Source organism: Equus asinus, chromosome 2, assembly GCF_041296235.1.
Source record: "Equus asinus isolate D_3611 breed Donkey chromosome 2, EquAss-T2T_v2, whole genome shotgun sequence".
NCBI lineage: Eukaryota > Metazoa > Chordata > Mammalia > Perissodactyla > Equidae > Equus > Equus asinus.
In genome coordinates, this window is record NC_091791.1 from 170,237,254 (window position 1) to 170,253,060 (window position 15,807).

The 15,807-nt window shown below is 49.2% G+C and overlaps 1 protein-coding gene across 1 annotated transcript; it reads right to left on the reverse strand.

Moving 5' to 3' along the window:
• Nucleotides 1–12,134: 12,134 nt before the first annotated feature.
• LOC106828029 (granzyme B-like) lies at nt 12,135–15,473 on the reverse strand. The gene is made up of 5 exons (XM_014836266.3): nt 15,319–15,473; nt 14,100–14,247; nt 13,435–13,570; nt 12,970–13,230; nt 12,135–12,354 (listed from the first exon to the last, which is right to left on the reverse strand). The coding sequence occupies exons 1-5, from the start codon at nt 15,371–15,373 to the stop codon at nt 12,211–12,213; spliced, it is 744 nt and encodes a 247-aa protein (XP_014691752.3). The 5' UTR covers nt 15,374–15,473; the 3' UTR covers nt 12,135–12,210.
• Nucleotides 15,474–15,807: the final 334 nt, after the last annotated feature.

Sequence of the window (15,807 nt, forward strand, 5' to 3'; positions counted from 1 at the left end):
GTCATCTGCAAGGTGGTTTGTTGAAGTTCTCTGGCTTGGGGTAGGTGACAGTAGCATTGTCACCAACCACACTTGGACTCCCAGTGCTGAGTCACAAGGTGAAATCAAGAAGAAAGAACAAGAATGTGAAGCCTGTGCTGCAGCCAGCAGAGGAGCTGGACCCCAGAAGCCCCTCGCTGACTGAATCTAGATTGTCTCCATTTCTCAGCTCTTGGCTCTTTTTCCATACTGATGAATTCATGAATAGCTATTTAGGAAGCTTGCTCCAAGGAAATGAGTCAGATGGCTCCTGCCCTTGAGAAGATGGCGATCACCTTGAGTAGACTGAGAATCTGTGGTTAGAGAGTAGGCCAGTAGGGGCTGTGGTGGGGGTCTGCTTGGTGGTGGGAGATAGTCTGGACCTGCCTGAGGGGCATGTAGAGCTGGACACACACAGACCCCCCGAGAGAGGTAACATCACTGCCTCTCTGACCACAAGTCCAGCCTTGTATTTTGGAATATTTAGAATCCCCTCTTTAAATGTAAATATTATGTGACAAAGAGAGCTTCCTTTATCCCACAGTCTTGAATAAAATCCTGGACTTGATATTCATGGGACCAAAACAAACCATCATTGAGTCCACAGAATTGAATGCCTAAATGGTTTATTCTTGAGTCATTGAGCACCCCTAGACCTGAGCGGGGGATTGTTCCTCCCCAATCAGAGTATCTATTTTCTGAGGAGGGAGTTGCCCTTGAGAAATTCTGGTTACTGGTGACAGATGATGGGGAAATGGATGCCGATCAACCTAATAATTACTATCCATTAAGTACTCTCTGTCCCGGGTTCAGTGAATCATGGTTCTGATGTGCCTGGGCCTAACAGAAGTATTTGCCAACAGGTTATCCCAACATCCTCTCCAGAATGATGACAGATGAGGGAGTATTGGAAAAGAAGAGATTATGAATTCTAAACAGCCCAATGCCAATTCTGTTAAATCAATGGAAGGTTATGAAGGCACAGAAAAAGAGGGGACGCCAACATGCTTAAGCACTAATGATGATGATCTCGGAGTGGTGAAATTCTCGGGAATTTTAACCTTCTTATTTGTCTGTTCTTCCTTTAACTGTCTTTCTACTATGAACATGTGTTACTTTTCTAGCCAGTAAACTTTTTCCTATAGTTGAAGCACACTCATCAATGGCAAATGTTGAGGAGACTACTTCTTTCTAGTCCAGCCTTCTCTAAGGTGGATATTTTAAAAATGAGTTTACTTTTCTCAATCCATTCTTATAGACAAGATTCAGAGATTGTTGACAAATTTATTCAATCTAATATAGGCTAGAGGACATGTTGGTGAATAAAGAAAGAATTAATGATTTCCACTCTAAAGATGGAAGGTTAGTGAGTCCCTGGCAGCCTCCCCTCCATCCTCCTCTACCCAGTGCATTTCTGGCTTCTGCCCCAGAGAAGATGGATGGATCAATCCTGGAGGCAGTTTTCCCCAGGGTAGAAAGCTCGAGGTCCTGGTGTGGACAGGTGGAGGTTTCCCCTTCTTTTTTCCAAAAGAGACAATGTCCTGAGCCACCTTCTTTCACACAAGGGAGCCACTGGGCTCCCGCTGTGGGCAGGGGAGGAGGGGCTGGGCTGGGCCTTCTCCTGCTTCTCCTCTCCCTTATGCCCTGAGGTTAAGTGGTCTCTGTTTGGGGACTGGGAGTGAGATGTGGGCCAGGAAAGCCTTTGTGCCCTCTTTGCTTCTGGAGCCCCAGCCTGGCCCTGACAATTCCCTTCTTCTCCTCCTCCAGGTAGATTTTGCCTATAAGCGGCTGTGTGATAGGCTCCTATCCCTGCAGGGTGACAGGACACCAGACTGACTTGGTGACAAGGCTGGGTACATAAGGATATAGCTAGTTCCCTCTGTCCCAGATCTTCTCAAGCTTGGCTGTACCCCAGGCTGGGCGTGGACAGTGCTGGGGATCTCACCTTAAAAAGAGTGTTTCTCTTTGTTGGGTCCCCCACACATATCTGGGTGACGGTGTTGTAATGGCCTTTGTAGTGAGAGATGCATTGCTCATCCCTTTGGATATCAAGCTCTACCTCTCACAGTTTTATGGCCGAGGGAGTCTTCCCACCAAGGCGCTCCCAGTCAGCCAGACTGCACATCATCCCTGGCTTTGCCAGCTCTCTCCTCCTGGGCAGCCTGAGGGGGCTCATAGAGGCATTCAGGTTGGCCGTCCTCTTCAAGCTCAGGGCAGAGGAAAGGAATTCACAAAGACTCTGGGGACTGTCATGGGGTTGCCTTCTCCACAGCCCTGAGACAAGTGTAGGGGTCCTACTGGGAAGGAGGGACAGGAATGAGGTCGTGGGGGATGCACAACCTCAGGAGTAAAGTGTGCAAGAAGCATTGGAGAATGTGCCCTACCCTTAGTGACACAATGTCCTTGGAGAAATTCTTAGGTTTGTAGTCTGAAGCTTGTAGTCTGGGTGGGGGATGGCTCCTCTCACAGGGATGACCTGCTGGGTCCTTTCCTGCTCCTGGATGTTGTGGAGCCTCAGGGAGAAGTGGGTTAAGCTGCACAGAGCAGAGTGGGACGTGCAGTCACAGGAGATGCACCCCAGGAGCCATGAAGGAGGCACGAAGGCTTGGGACACGGCAGGACTAGAGTGGGGAGGAATTACAGGGGTGAGGCCCTGGGGCTGAGCATCCCCGTGTCCTCTGCTTCTTGGCATTCCATACTGAGTGGAGGCTCCTGATCAATGTCTGGGTGCTCAGTCAGATGCAGAGCTTGCCTGTGTCTAAGCAAAACTGTGAATTTCTCCCCTGTGCACTCTGGGCTTCGGAGGATAACCTCAGCCTCCTCCCGATGCCGCCTTTGACCAGCCCGTCTGTTCCACCGGCCCCTTGCACTGACCTGTCCCTTTCTCCCCAAAGCTTGCCTGTCCTTTGAAGGGTTCTTCATTGTTCCTAGGTGGTCCAGCTCTGCAGCCCCTGAGAAGGCAGTTCTCTGTGAAGTGTCGCCAGAAGGGTGGGGCCACATGCTTCTCCTCACCTTCCTCAGCAGCGAGTGGCTGCTGTCAGCACAAAGTCCTTACACACGAGGAAACTCTCACAGTTTTGTCTTTTCTCTGGAGTCTGGATCAGAAGAAGTGCCAGATTCGGACAAGAATAAGTATCAGCCTCATAGCCTCGGATGATTTTCCCTGAAAGAAGAATTCTACTCTGCTTGCTGTGCTCATGCAGTCACAGGCTCGACCAGGGAGATGGGACAAAGGAGAGCAGGGTGGGAAGGACTTGGGGTGGCAGATAGTGGGGTCTGTAGTAGCCAGAAGCAACCAAGAAGGGGGCCCTGCAGGTTCCTACGGTGGCAAACCTGGCTTGCCTAGTGACCCTCCAGACTCAAATTCTCTCTTTGACAAAGAGAAGAGCAGCCTTCGTCCTTAATTCCTGCTGTAGTCTCATATGTGGCAGACAGGAATGGTGTTTGGAACAAATGATGGAGGCCTGCTGAATCCTGCAAAATCCTTTCCCTGACGTTCTCTGAGTCCTCTCCCTGCTCTTCTTTTCCAGACCTCACTGGGCTGCTGGTCTGTAATATTCAGAACATGAGCTCAAGATGCTGGGCTGTGTTTGCTTTGCATCTGCTTGAGCCTGACAGGTCGTAGGTACCCAGTAAATGTCTTTTCTGCCCAAAGGAATGGCTCCCAGTTAGCCTCTGAGGAGGGTAGGTTGGGATAGTCCTGGTGGGGTTCTGAGCAGCAGGCAAGATGGAGCTGCTAAAGCTGCTGTGCCCATTGACTGAAAAATTACCAGAGAGACCTTGAGAGTGATCCAGCTGAACATCAGTGTTAAGGGAACTGGGATGCCGCCAGCTCTGGGATCAACTGAGTCCTTAGCTTCTTTCCTGGGTGGCATGAGAGTGACAAAGTTTGGAGAAGGGAGTGGATTTGGAGGATAGATTTTAGGTCACTGAGTTAGAAAGCTTGTGGGCCCTATTTTGATTTCAGAAGCCAGCCGCTTTCTTCAAGCTGCCCTTTCCTGGGGAATTAATTGTTTCTCATTCCCATCTTCCAGCCTCCTTCCAGAGGCCTTTGTAAAAGAACCTGCTTTCCAGATGACAAGGGTAGAGCTTGGGGAGGAACAGCACCCACTGGCCCTTGTGGGGAACAGTGTTCTGCCCTGCCATTCCTGCTGAGTTCTCATTATGCAGCAGCTTTGCTGGTGTTTGAGGGAGTTTGGACCTGGAGTTCAGAAAGTTCCTTGGATGGACCAGCACTAGGATGTGTCTGAGTGCAGCGTCTGAGCAGGGCTGAGCCAGTGCAGGATGATGCTGGGCCTCTGTTACTGGGGATAGTCACTCACCTGACTCTCCCCTGTGGGACAGAAGACACGCCACCAGGAGCGGCAGTGGCCACATGTCCCCAGGAAGGCTGCCCAGGTCACAGCTGCTGATGCTTCCTCCTTGTCATCTAACTCCAAGTGTCTCCTCAGTGTTGTGGCCTGTATCACATAAGATTCCCTCTGAATGCCTCACACTGCTGTCTGATCAAGTCCTTGGGCCTGAATGGAGCAAGAGCTTATCAGTCACCACACAAGCACTCGTACCTGTTGTCTCAGTGCTGACCATACTCACAGAAAGCAGGAACTGCTGGCTGCTCTCAGGATGGTTGGGGATGTTGATCAACCAGTAGCAGGTCCCTGAGCCCCAGCAACCTGTGATGATAGATCCAACGCTATCTTCATTTCCTTGGCTCTCTTTGGACGTCATTATTGAGGATGATCATTATGGAAGCCCCTTTCTGGATGAGACTTGGGGGCATTGAGATGAGATTCCTTGCTTCTGATAGAAAGCCAAAGCCAGCAGTGATCAGATAATGCTGGTGTAAGCCATGGTTAGAGGCATTTACAGATGGAGTGGGAGTATTGCTGAAGAGGGCTTGTTCCAGTTACTAAAGATTGAGTGGTTTAAAAGAACAAACCACACTGATTTTGCCCACAAATCTGCGTTTTGGTTAGGTTTTAGTGTGGACAGCTCCCCTTTGCACCCCCTGGAGTCAGGCGAGGCTTGAAGCCTGAAGGCCAGAATTTGAAACCTTCAGAAACTTGAAGGCTCGCTCACATGTGCCCAGTGGTTGGTGCTGGCTGTCTGCTTGGCACGTCCCTTCCTCTACATGAGGGCCTCTCAAGTAGTCTCTGTTCATGGGATTATCAAATCTTCCTCGCAACGTGATGCTTGGCTTCCCCAGATTGAGTGTCTCCCAAAGGCGAGCCAGGCAGAAGCTGTCTTCTATTTCCTAGACTTTGATGTCATAACGCATCCATTCTACCCTATTTCACTGCTTGGGGCAATCAAAAGGCATCCCTGGCCCCAGTTAAATAGGAAAGGGCATAGACCCTGCTTGTGAGCGGGAGGAGTGTTGCAGTCTTGTAAGAAGAGCCTGTGGGATGGGAGATATACAGAGGCTGTCCCAGCAAAGCATAATCTGTCACGCTGCTCTAGGTGCCTGTAGAGTTGGTCAGAGGCTCTGATCTGTCTAAGCCCAGGTCACAGCCTTTGACTGGCTGGAGTCTGCTTTCTCCAAATCCTGGGTCCTGAGAATGAAAGAGTGTTGATTCTCCCCAAAGCTATCCTCCTTACTGAATTACTGATACCTCATGAAATGGGAACAGATGCCAGGGAGGCAAAGCAGTATTCTCACACCACTGCCCAGAGAAGGACATTTCTGATATCCTGGTACCATTCTCTAAATGAGTTATGTTGATTATCTCCCCATGATAGAAACAGAGGGGTGAGTCATGGAATTGAAAATACTGTTGGTTCTAAACAGGTTGATCCCAATCCTCTTAAAAAGCGATAGAACCTTAGTTAAAGAATCAGAGCACAATCTCAGTGGTGACTGTGGCAGGAGAACCACAGTGGACCAGAGCGAGGTGTCCTAGTCGTGGCATTGTGGGGTGGAGAAGGTGCTCACGTCAGGCCTCTCTCCTATGTGGACACCCTCCTCACCTCACGTTGGCTCAGACACCCCGCACTGGGCAGCACAGCTTGGGGTGTCAGACTACCTGTGAGGTGAGGATGGCAGCCCAGTGCAGGGAGTGGATGCCGAAGTGGGGTGAGCAGGGTGTTCACACTAGGGGCTGGCCTAGTAGGTGGTATTGGAGCTCAAGTGAGGAGACAGGGGCCTCTACAGAGGGCAGGCCGTTGCAATTTGTCAGAGCAGGCTGATTAGGGTGAGGTGGGCTTTGGCAGGAAGAGGCTGCTGATGTGGAGTGTCTGAGCCTGCATGGAGCAAGGAGGGGACCCACATAGGGGACGATGGGGACGTGGGAGATTTGTTATAGAAATCTCTGTGGGGATTAATCCAATTAGTAAACATAGTAGGGCAAATGATTAGATGTCTAAAGATTAGATGGTATTGATGGTATCAGTGTTAGTTTCCTTGGTTTGATGCCTGGATTGTGGTTATAGAAGAGTGTCCTTGTTTGTAGGAATCTCACACTAAAGTATTTGGGAAGTGACAGAGCGCCCTGTCAGTAACTTTACTCTCTAATGGCTCAAGAAAACAAAAGTTCTTTGTATTGTACTTGCAGCTTCTCTGTAAGCTTGAGATTGTTTTTAAATTAGGATGAAATCCATAGCTTTCTCATATACAAACAACCATCAGTTTGAAGATATAACTGAAAAGAAAATCTGTTAGTAGCAACCAAAAAACCAGGATGCTAGGAAAAGCTTAACCCGAATTGTGAAATTTATGTTCGAGGAAAACTTTTAAATACTCCTAAAAACACAAAAATAGACCTGAGTTATAGAAAGCTAGGCTTAGTTCTCAGTTAGGACGGATCTAAATCAAAAAGGTAGAATTTCTTCCCAAAGTAATATATACATTTAATGTGATTCCTATGAAAATATAAAATCTTTTTCCTAATGTTGCACAAGTTCTAGACATTTCTAAATTTACCTGGAAAATAAGCAAGGAAGATTAGCTAGGAAAATTGTGACAAAAAGAAAAAGGACTAGTAATGGAGAGGATTAACCTTGTCAGATATTAAAAACATCTTATAAAACTTCTTTCCTGAAAACAGTGTGGCTCTGACTCATCAAAAGACAGAGACCAATCAGACAGAACAGAAAATCCAGAAACATTCCCAAGTACATATGGAAATGTAGTTTTTCATAAGGGGGCATTTCAGATCATTGGGGAAATGATGAACTTTTTAATAAATGATACTGGATCAAGTAGACAGTGATTTTCTAAGAGATGAAGTTGGAGTCACATTTCACGTAAACCACCAGAATAAACTCCAAATAGATAAGAGATTCTTAATATACAAAATAATACCATACGTACACTAGAAATAAACATGGGTAAATTTCTTTATAAACTTAGAAAGGGCAAAGCCTTTCTAGCAAAGACTCTAAATCTAAAAACATTGAAAGAAAAGATTGATAAATAAACTTCAATATATAAATAAAAATCTTCTTTAATTTGTATGTCGAAAAGCAGTGTAAGCAAATTCAAAATACAGACAGCAAACTTGGAAAAAAACTAATGCAACATATACCAAATTAAAGAGCTAATCTACCTAATATATAAAGAAATCTGAAAATTCAGAAGAAAAAGATTAAGACCTGATAGAAGAATAGGCAAAAGACAAGACAGTGCACAGTAAAATATAATTAAAACATAATGAAGTCTTAGCTCACTCAGATAACAGAAATGGAAATAAAATATGGGAAAAAGTCGAATAATGATTCTACGAAGACACTCTATTTTATCTCATAGGTGGCCAAAAATTCTAAAATTAAAGAGCACACTGCAGGGGCAAGGCTGTTTTCTTTGGATTGGTGTTGCAGGACATGTCTTTATTTTTTCTTCCATAATTTTACTCTCACCCTATCCACGTCTTTATATTTGAGTGTCTCCTCTAAACAGCACAAAATTGGTCTTGCAGTTTTAATCCAGACTAACAATCTCCACCCTTTAGTTGGAATGTTTAATCTGCTTACATTTAATGCAACCACTGATAGGGTTAGGTTGAAGAATATCACATTGCTATTTGACTTCTATTTGTGTGATAAATTTTTTGTTCCTGTGTCCCGCTTTTCCTGCCTTCTTTTGTTGTATCTTTTTGTCTTCTTTATTGTCTTTTGGTTACATCTCTATATAGTATTTTAGTGTGTTCTGTAGGATTGCAACATGGCTCTTTCACACATCACAGTCTACTCTGAATTAATGTTATACCACTTCATATAAGATAATTGCAATAAAATATTTCCATTTATCCTTCCTCCCACCCTTTGAGTTATTTTTGTCATACGATTTGCTACTATGTTCCATAAATCCTAAAACATTTTTGCCTTAATAGTCATTAATCTTTGAAAGAAATGTATATAAAGTCTTTTATATTTCATCACATTTACACTTTTATTTCTCTTTTGTCCTTCCTGCCTACTATGGGGATCATTTCCCTTCAGCCTGAGGAACTGCTTTTAGCCTTTCTTGCAGTGCAGGTCCGGTGGCGACAAATTCTCATCACTTTGTTTTCCTGAAAATGTCTTTACTTTGCCTTCATTTTTCAACAATATGTTCAGACTTCCATCATTTCTGATGAGAGCTTATTGTTACTCTTATTGTTGTTTCTCTTAAAGCAATGTATATTGCTTTTCTCTCTGTCCACTTTCAGCCTTTTGTCTTCATCTTTGTTTTCTTTTTTTTCTGAAGAAGATTGGGCCTGACTTGACATCTGTGTCCATCCTTCACCGTTTTTGGTCTGTTGGATGCCTGCCACAGCGTGGATTCATGAGTGCTGTGTAGGTCCACGCTTGGGATCCAAACCAGCAAACTCAGGGTCACCGAAGCGGAGTGCACAAACTGAACCACTGCACTGCTGGGGGGGCCCCTATCTTTGGTTTCTACCGGTTTGAATATTATGTGTTTACATGTGGATTCCTTTGCCCTCCCTGACGTTCACTAAGCTTCCTGAGTCTGTAGATGAGGAATGTTGTCTAGCAATAGGCCTATGACGAAAAGGAACCCGTTGGTGTACTTCTTTTATAGTGAAATGTGTTTGTTGGACAAAAGCAGTGTTGTGTGGGATAGCAAGACAGGAAATCAACCCTGTGAGTTCTGTAAGTCCACAAAGGGGGAACCGGCAGAAGTATGGTGGTGGGCAGGAAGACAGAGCCATCCCAAGACACGTTCCCAAAAGAAATTAGCAAGATCTCACATTCCTTTGGGCCTCTCTCCCCCAGGAGCTGGCCTGGCAGTTCTCTTCCTGCCATCCTGGGAGCCGGCTCTTCTTGTGGGTCTGGAGGAATGGAGGGTAGATGGGAGTGGGTTTGGGTGAGTAGAGACATTTCCTTGAGGTCATTCCAGAGACATTTTTTTTTATTTTTATACTTAAATTTTCATTACACAGTTTTTTGAGGAATAAAATGATCATTTCCTCAAAGACAGGGGTGGGGCAGAGGACACTTCCACAGACAAAGGAGATTTGAAGGAATCAGCATAATTAGGGTGCTCACCCACCCCCATCCAAATGTGCCCCTGAGCAGACTTCAGCTCATCAAGCGAGGTGCTGGAATCCTTGTCACAGAATGGCTGCACAGCAGCCCAGAGGTTTTCTCTCCAGGGAGGTGTGTGAGCAGAAGCTCAGCTCTTGTTCAGGGATGCCAGGAAGTCATCACGGGGGGGTGGTTAGACAACATGTCAGGGCTCTTGCTGGCCTGGCTGTCAGGGCGCCTGGGCTCAGTCCAGGCTCTGTTCTAACTCTGTGGTCACTTCAGTGGGACACTGCTCCCTCCTGGGACTGTGTCTATCCCTCATCTCTCACAGGAGGAAGACCTGAAGCAGGGTCCTCAAACTTGTATCCAAACCACAGAACCATTTCCTCAAAGTACATGTTACAGTGAAACTAAACATGCATGTGGCAGGGCAATCTTTCAGATATTGTTTTTGTTTTGCTTTAGACATTTTCCTTTTTGTCTTTTTCCATAAAGGTGCCAGGTTCGTAGTATGTCTTAGATGCAGGGATATTTTTTCAGCTCCAGATCAGAAGCTGCGTGTCCTCACTGCTCAGCCCTTGTGAAAGTGCCCGCAGTCATGAAGAGATCGTGTTGTTGCCTGGTTTGTGCACAACAAGGAGGGAAGGGCAGTGCCTATGTGGGTTACATGATCCCAGAGTACGTACCCCTTGTGGTGAGAGGGTAGTGCTGTGTGTGTTTGGAGCAGGAGCTCCGAGCTGGAACGTATGCTCAGCTCCCAGGTCATGCCCCATATGAGCAGCAAGCCCTTGGAGAGATGGCTGCTGGGAGTGTTTCCTGAGCTGAGCCCAACACAGGGAGATCCTCATTCAGCAAAGGATCCCATACTCTATATGTGAGTTCCAAACCAAAAACCTCCTCAAGTCAAAAAATCTGGGTGGTCTGGAAACTGTGGATGCAGCAGTAACCACGGTGGCCCTAAGAAGAGAGGCCTTTCTCCAGTTTTCCAGACCATATGAATCTCCCTGATTCTGGTTTGATTCTGCACAGGCAGGAGGTACAGTAACCACAGGGATCAGGTTTCCCGCCAGTCCAGTTGGATGGGTGTTTAGAGTCTGACTCTAGTTGCCTTCCAGCAACTACGTAATACAGTTTTTCCTACCATCTTAATCTGTGCAATGACACTCCTACCTGCTACTTATATGCAAATGAAGTAAGGCTGCCTCGCTGCCCTTCTCCCTCCCTTTGGGCTGCCCTCTCCTCTAGGTGGTGAAGTTGATGCTCCAGTGGACAGAGTGTGGTGACTTCACCCCTAGAAACTAAATGACTGATGTCATTTCCAAATCCCACACCCTGCTGTTCTAGAGTCACACGTGCTCACACTCACACGGACTGTGACCAGCAATAGAAACAGAACACAAGTGCTTTGTTCCTGTGGATTTCCCACGGCGATCTAGGCCATGTGGGCTCACATGAGGAGGGAGAGAGAGGTACATGATTTGGGTGAAACTCTCATTGTCAGTGTCTCTCGGGTTCAGATGACAGAGTCTGTATTAGGTCCATTGTGGATCCCCAGTGCTGGGCACTTAGGAGCTCCATCAGGGTGTGTTTGTTTATTGATGGAAAAATGGTGCTTTCCCGTCCTACTGCAGAGAGGGTAGGGCTAACTGAAAAGTCTGAGACAGACTAGGTGGCCAGTGAGGAATCTTAGCCTAGAGGCCAGCAGTGAGTAAGAGGGACAGGCTGAAAGGGACTCTGGCTATCAAGTGCCCAGGTGGCCAATGCATCCTGAGCACTTCGGGGAACACTGGGCTGGATGTGATGGGTTGAGCTGACCGTGCCAGGTGAGAGATGGGGCAGGGGCTCTGGAGAGACAGCCTGCCTGCTGTGTCCTCCATGGACCCTGCCTGTTGCCAGCACAAGCCTGGCCCTTGTGTCACTCTCTGCCAGGGCATGAGCTGGGCTGCCATCTCAGGGGAGAGGCCCTGCCGGAACCACATGGAGCTCTGGGTCTCCTAGGCAGGATGGCTAGAAGGAAGGGGCCAGCTCAGATCAGGGTTTCTGGAGGGGACAGGAGTTGGTGGACTCTGAGAACTCTCAGTGGAAAGCAGGGAGGGAGAAGAAGGGGCAGCCAGGAGACTGGAGGCCAAGCTGGGCCCCAAGGTCACAGGAGGGCAGGGAGGAAACTCAGGCTGGGTGAGAACGAGGAGCTTCTCCAGAGACCCACCCCCACTCCACATCTGCTCTCTGGCTGTGGGAGAGAAATCTCCTCTCAGGCAGCCCCTCCCCTTCCCAGTGTGGGGGCTATGCCGTTGAGCTGCAGCCTCAAGCTTGCCTGTTTGGTGTTCAGGACCCATGGTGTCATCCCCCTTCCTCTCTGCCATATAACACAGGGAAGGAGGCAAGAAGTTCACCCTGAGCCCCAGGGCCAGAGAGGTTCATGTTTTCTCCTGATGGTGCTCAGCTGCAGCCCTGGCAGAAGGGCAGGCCCAGAGAAATGTGTGGGTCAGAAGAGGTGGGTAACAGCTTTGCATGAGGTTTGGGAGAGGTGGTGTACGGAGGGGGAAGAGGAGGAATCAGAAAACAGCAAATTTGTGCCATTGGCCTTCTAAGGACAGAGGAGGTGCCTGTGAATGAGGGTCAGTGAATTAACAAGAAACCAGCCCTTCCCGCTCAGCTAAGAGACATTTATTTAGTTGCTGGGGTGTTTCTGGATCAGCTCCAGAGCTGGTGGGCTGGTTCCCACAGTTAGAGCCTTTTCATGGTTTTCTTTATCCAGGGCAGGAAACTCGAGACTTTGGTGAAGGCCTGTGGAGGACTCCCGTTATCCAGTCCATAGGAGACAATGCCCTGGAGCCCATTCTCACAGATGAGAGGGCCCCCAGAGTCACCCTGTGGACATAGAGTGGGGAGGACTGAGGCCGTGCTCCCCCTGGTGCTGCCCACCTGCATCGTAAGTGCCCTCTCAGTGAAGGCCACCTGGCCAGGCCCCTGTGGGCCCCTCAGCTGCCCAGTCCTGACCCTGGACATTGTCATGGCTTCATTTCACTCAGGGGGCAGCTCCCTCTTCTCCTCTAGCTCCCACATCCTCTCCCGTGAGGGTGCTGTGGGACTGTGCTTTGGTCTAATGTTTAAGGACAGGAAAGCAGGCAGGTGAGGATGACACTCAGCATGGAGGGTGAGCCATTTAACTAAGATGGGAGCCAGCTCTGAGGAGCCACCTGGTTTGACTGCTGCACACCCAGGGAGCAGTTTTCTAACACCTGTGCCCGGCGTGGGGCAGAGTGTTGCAAATTCATCTTCTGAACAGAGCACCATGTTTGGATGCTTCTCAGGCCCCTGGTAGGCTCCCAGAAGGCCTGTGACTCCCCACTCTGGCTGCTCCCCCCTTCTCTTCTTCGGAGAAAGATCAGAGTCTGGGGAGTGAAGGAGTCCCCACTGCCTGGATCTGTAGGACCCAAAACACCCATCTCCCCACAGCCAAGCTAGGCAGACACCCAGTCTCACCTGAAAGGAAGACTTCTTAACTTTCGGATCCCCTACACACAGCTGAGTGGTACTGTTGAAATAATTGCGGAAGTAGGATTCGCACACCTCATCCTGCTGCACAGTCAGTTCCACCTCCTGCAGTGTGTCTGGGAACCTGCCCTTCGGGGCAAGTTGCCCCCAGCCGGCCACACTGCACACCTCTGCGGGCCTCACCTGGGTCTTGCCCCTGGGCAGGCTGAGGGGCCGCACAGCTGCATTCAGCTTGGCCCTTCTCTCCAGCTGATGAGAAGAGGCAAGAAAGTCCAGCTCAGCCACCAGCCTCCTGGGCCTGGACAGTGCTATGGGGCTGCACTGACTTACCTCTCCCCTGAGCCACTGGGACTAGTCACGTGGCCGGGATGGGAAGAAGGGAAGGGACAGGTCCCAGTGGGAGGGGAAGAAATCTGGACCCAGGACAGCAAGAGCAGCAGGGAGGTTCCCTACCTTTAGTAACATGATGTCGTTGGAGAAGCTCTTAGGATTATAGTCTGGGTGGTGTATGGCTTGTCTTACAGTGATGACTTGCTGGGTCTTCTCCTGCTTCCGGATGTTGTGGGCCCCAAGGGTGACATTCATTAATCTGCATAGAAAGTAGAGTGAGGTGATGGGGTGCATGGAATCAAAAGAGATCGAACCCTGGAGCCATGAAGGGAGGGTGACATGGGGCAGGGCAGGGCTGCAGCTAGGGGAAATAGACATAAGTGGAGGACTGGGAACTGAGTGATTGTCCCCTGAGCTTCTCAATGACGTTGAGGGTAGGTCACCTGGATGCTTTCTCTAGCCCTCAAGTCATATTGTGAAAATACTCTGAGTTTAAATTTTGACACTAATGCATGCTTTCATCCTCCCCAGCTGCTTCATTTGGCCAGTGTGTTCTCTCTGCTCAACTCAGCCACTTGCTCTCACCTCTGACCCTCTGACCCCAAAGCTTGCCTGTCCTATTCTCACTTTCCATCACCCAGTCATGCTCTCAGATGGCTCCTCTCATGAGCTCTCATGGCCTTGAGTTACCAGGAACCATGGGAGCTCCATTGGGCTGCAGCCCTTGGGTAGAGGACAGGTGTCCCTGTAGCAGTCTTAGGAGGTGTCAGTTACCTGCGGCCCCTCACCTTCCCCAGCAGTGAGCTGCCGTCAGAACAATGTCCTGTCGCACGAGGACACCACCACAACTGTGCAGTATCTCTTCAAACAGAAATTGAACCAATGCCACGTAGGGTCGAGAGTGGGGCCAGGTCTCATGTCCCCCGATGATCTCCCCTGAAGGAAAAGTCTTGTTTACTTGTGCGCTCCCAGTGAGTCCACCAGGCATGCGTCAGCTTGACGGCTCAGGACTGCTGGGCATCTGGGAGCCCGAGATGGCCTGGAGTTGAGAGGGGCTTGGGGGTGGGGCTTTCCCTCTAGGAAAAGGAGGAGAGCAGGCTTGGCCTGTGAATCTGTCCTCCACAGATAATTGGAGGTGAACATATGCGTCTTAGGGACAGTGAGGTCTAGAGACTCCTGAGAATTCCTCTCTTGACTTTGCTTTGTTTTAAGAGCCTTTCTAAGGCCCTGTTGCCCTGTGATGTCTAGGATGATGCTGCTTTCCAGTGGCCAGGACTTAAGTTTAGGGACCTAGATGTTGTCATAGCCTGTTTCCCATGGCCCGACACATAGTGGGTGCCCAAAAGCTGTTTGTTGGCTGCATGAAGGAATGGCCCCCGATGGGCCTGAAGGAGAGTTTGTAGGGCCAGTGCTTGTGGGATTCTGGAAAGCAGAGAAGTTCAGGTCTGCAAACAGTGGCTCCATCCTGGAAAGAAGGGAGCTGCTAAAGGCCTGGGAAGAAAAGCAGAGCTGGAGAAGGGACTGAGGGGCCTTGGGACTGAGCAAGGCATCAGCAGTCCTCTGGGGACAGTGGTCCCACCAACTCCGGGGTCTGCCGAGCTCCAGACTTCTCTCCTAAGCAGACGCTGAGGGGAGCATCTGTGTCATCCCAGACCTGGAAGCCAGGCCCACTCTGCCCTGTGCAGGGGAATTGATTATTTTCTCTTTTCCAGTTTCCCTCCCTTTGCCATGCACTTCCAGTTAAGTTCCACTTTGCAGATGGCAAACGTAGGGCCTAGGGTGGGAATAGCCCCCACTGGCTCTTCTTGAGAACTGCCTTCTGCCCTGACATTCTTGTTGGTAGCTTATCCAGCGTCATACATGGGATTCTGAGGTGGGACGGGAGCTGGGATAGAGAATGTTGCTGGTGGATGGACGGATCAGGGATGTGCAGAAGGGGCAGGAGATCTGTGCCCACTGTGTTTGGGGGGAGGGGTTGGGCATCTGAGGGCGGGGATGGTCACTCACCTGCCTCTGCCCCAGGGGACACTAAAATGGCCAGCAGGAGCAGGAGAGGCTGCATCTTTCCGGGAAGGTTGCCCAGGTCAGGGAGGCTGGTGCTTCCTCCTTGCTCTCTTTTAGCCCCGAGGAGAGGAAGGAGGTACAGATGGGATCAGTGCCCTCAAGGCCCCCTGTGGTTGTGTGGTGCTTCATCAGAGACGGCTTTCTATGAAAGCTTCCCTGCCCCCACTCCTTCTGCCTGATGACATCCTCTGGGTGGTGGTGTGAGAATCATGCAGTGACCACATGAGAACCCACAGTGGATGACTCAGGGTGGACCACTTGTTCCAGCCTAGAGCAGGAACCCAAGGGTACAAAGTGGAGACTGTGTGCTGTGGTATCGGCCAGTAGAGGTATTGGAGCCCCGGAAACCTGAGTCCCCAGTGAAGGAACCACCAATACCTTATTTCCATGTTGCTAAGTCCATCAGGATGATTTCTTCAGCAGATGTGTGTT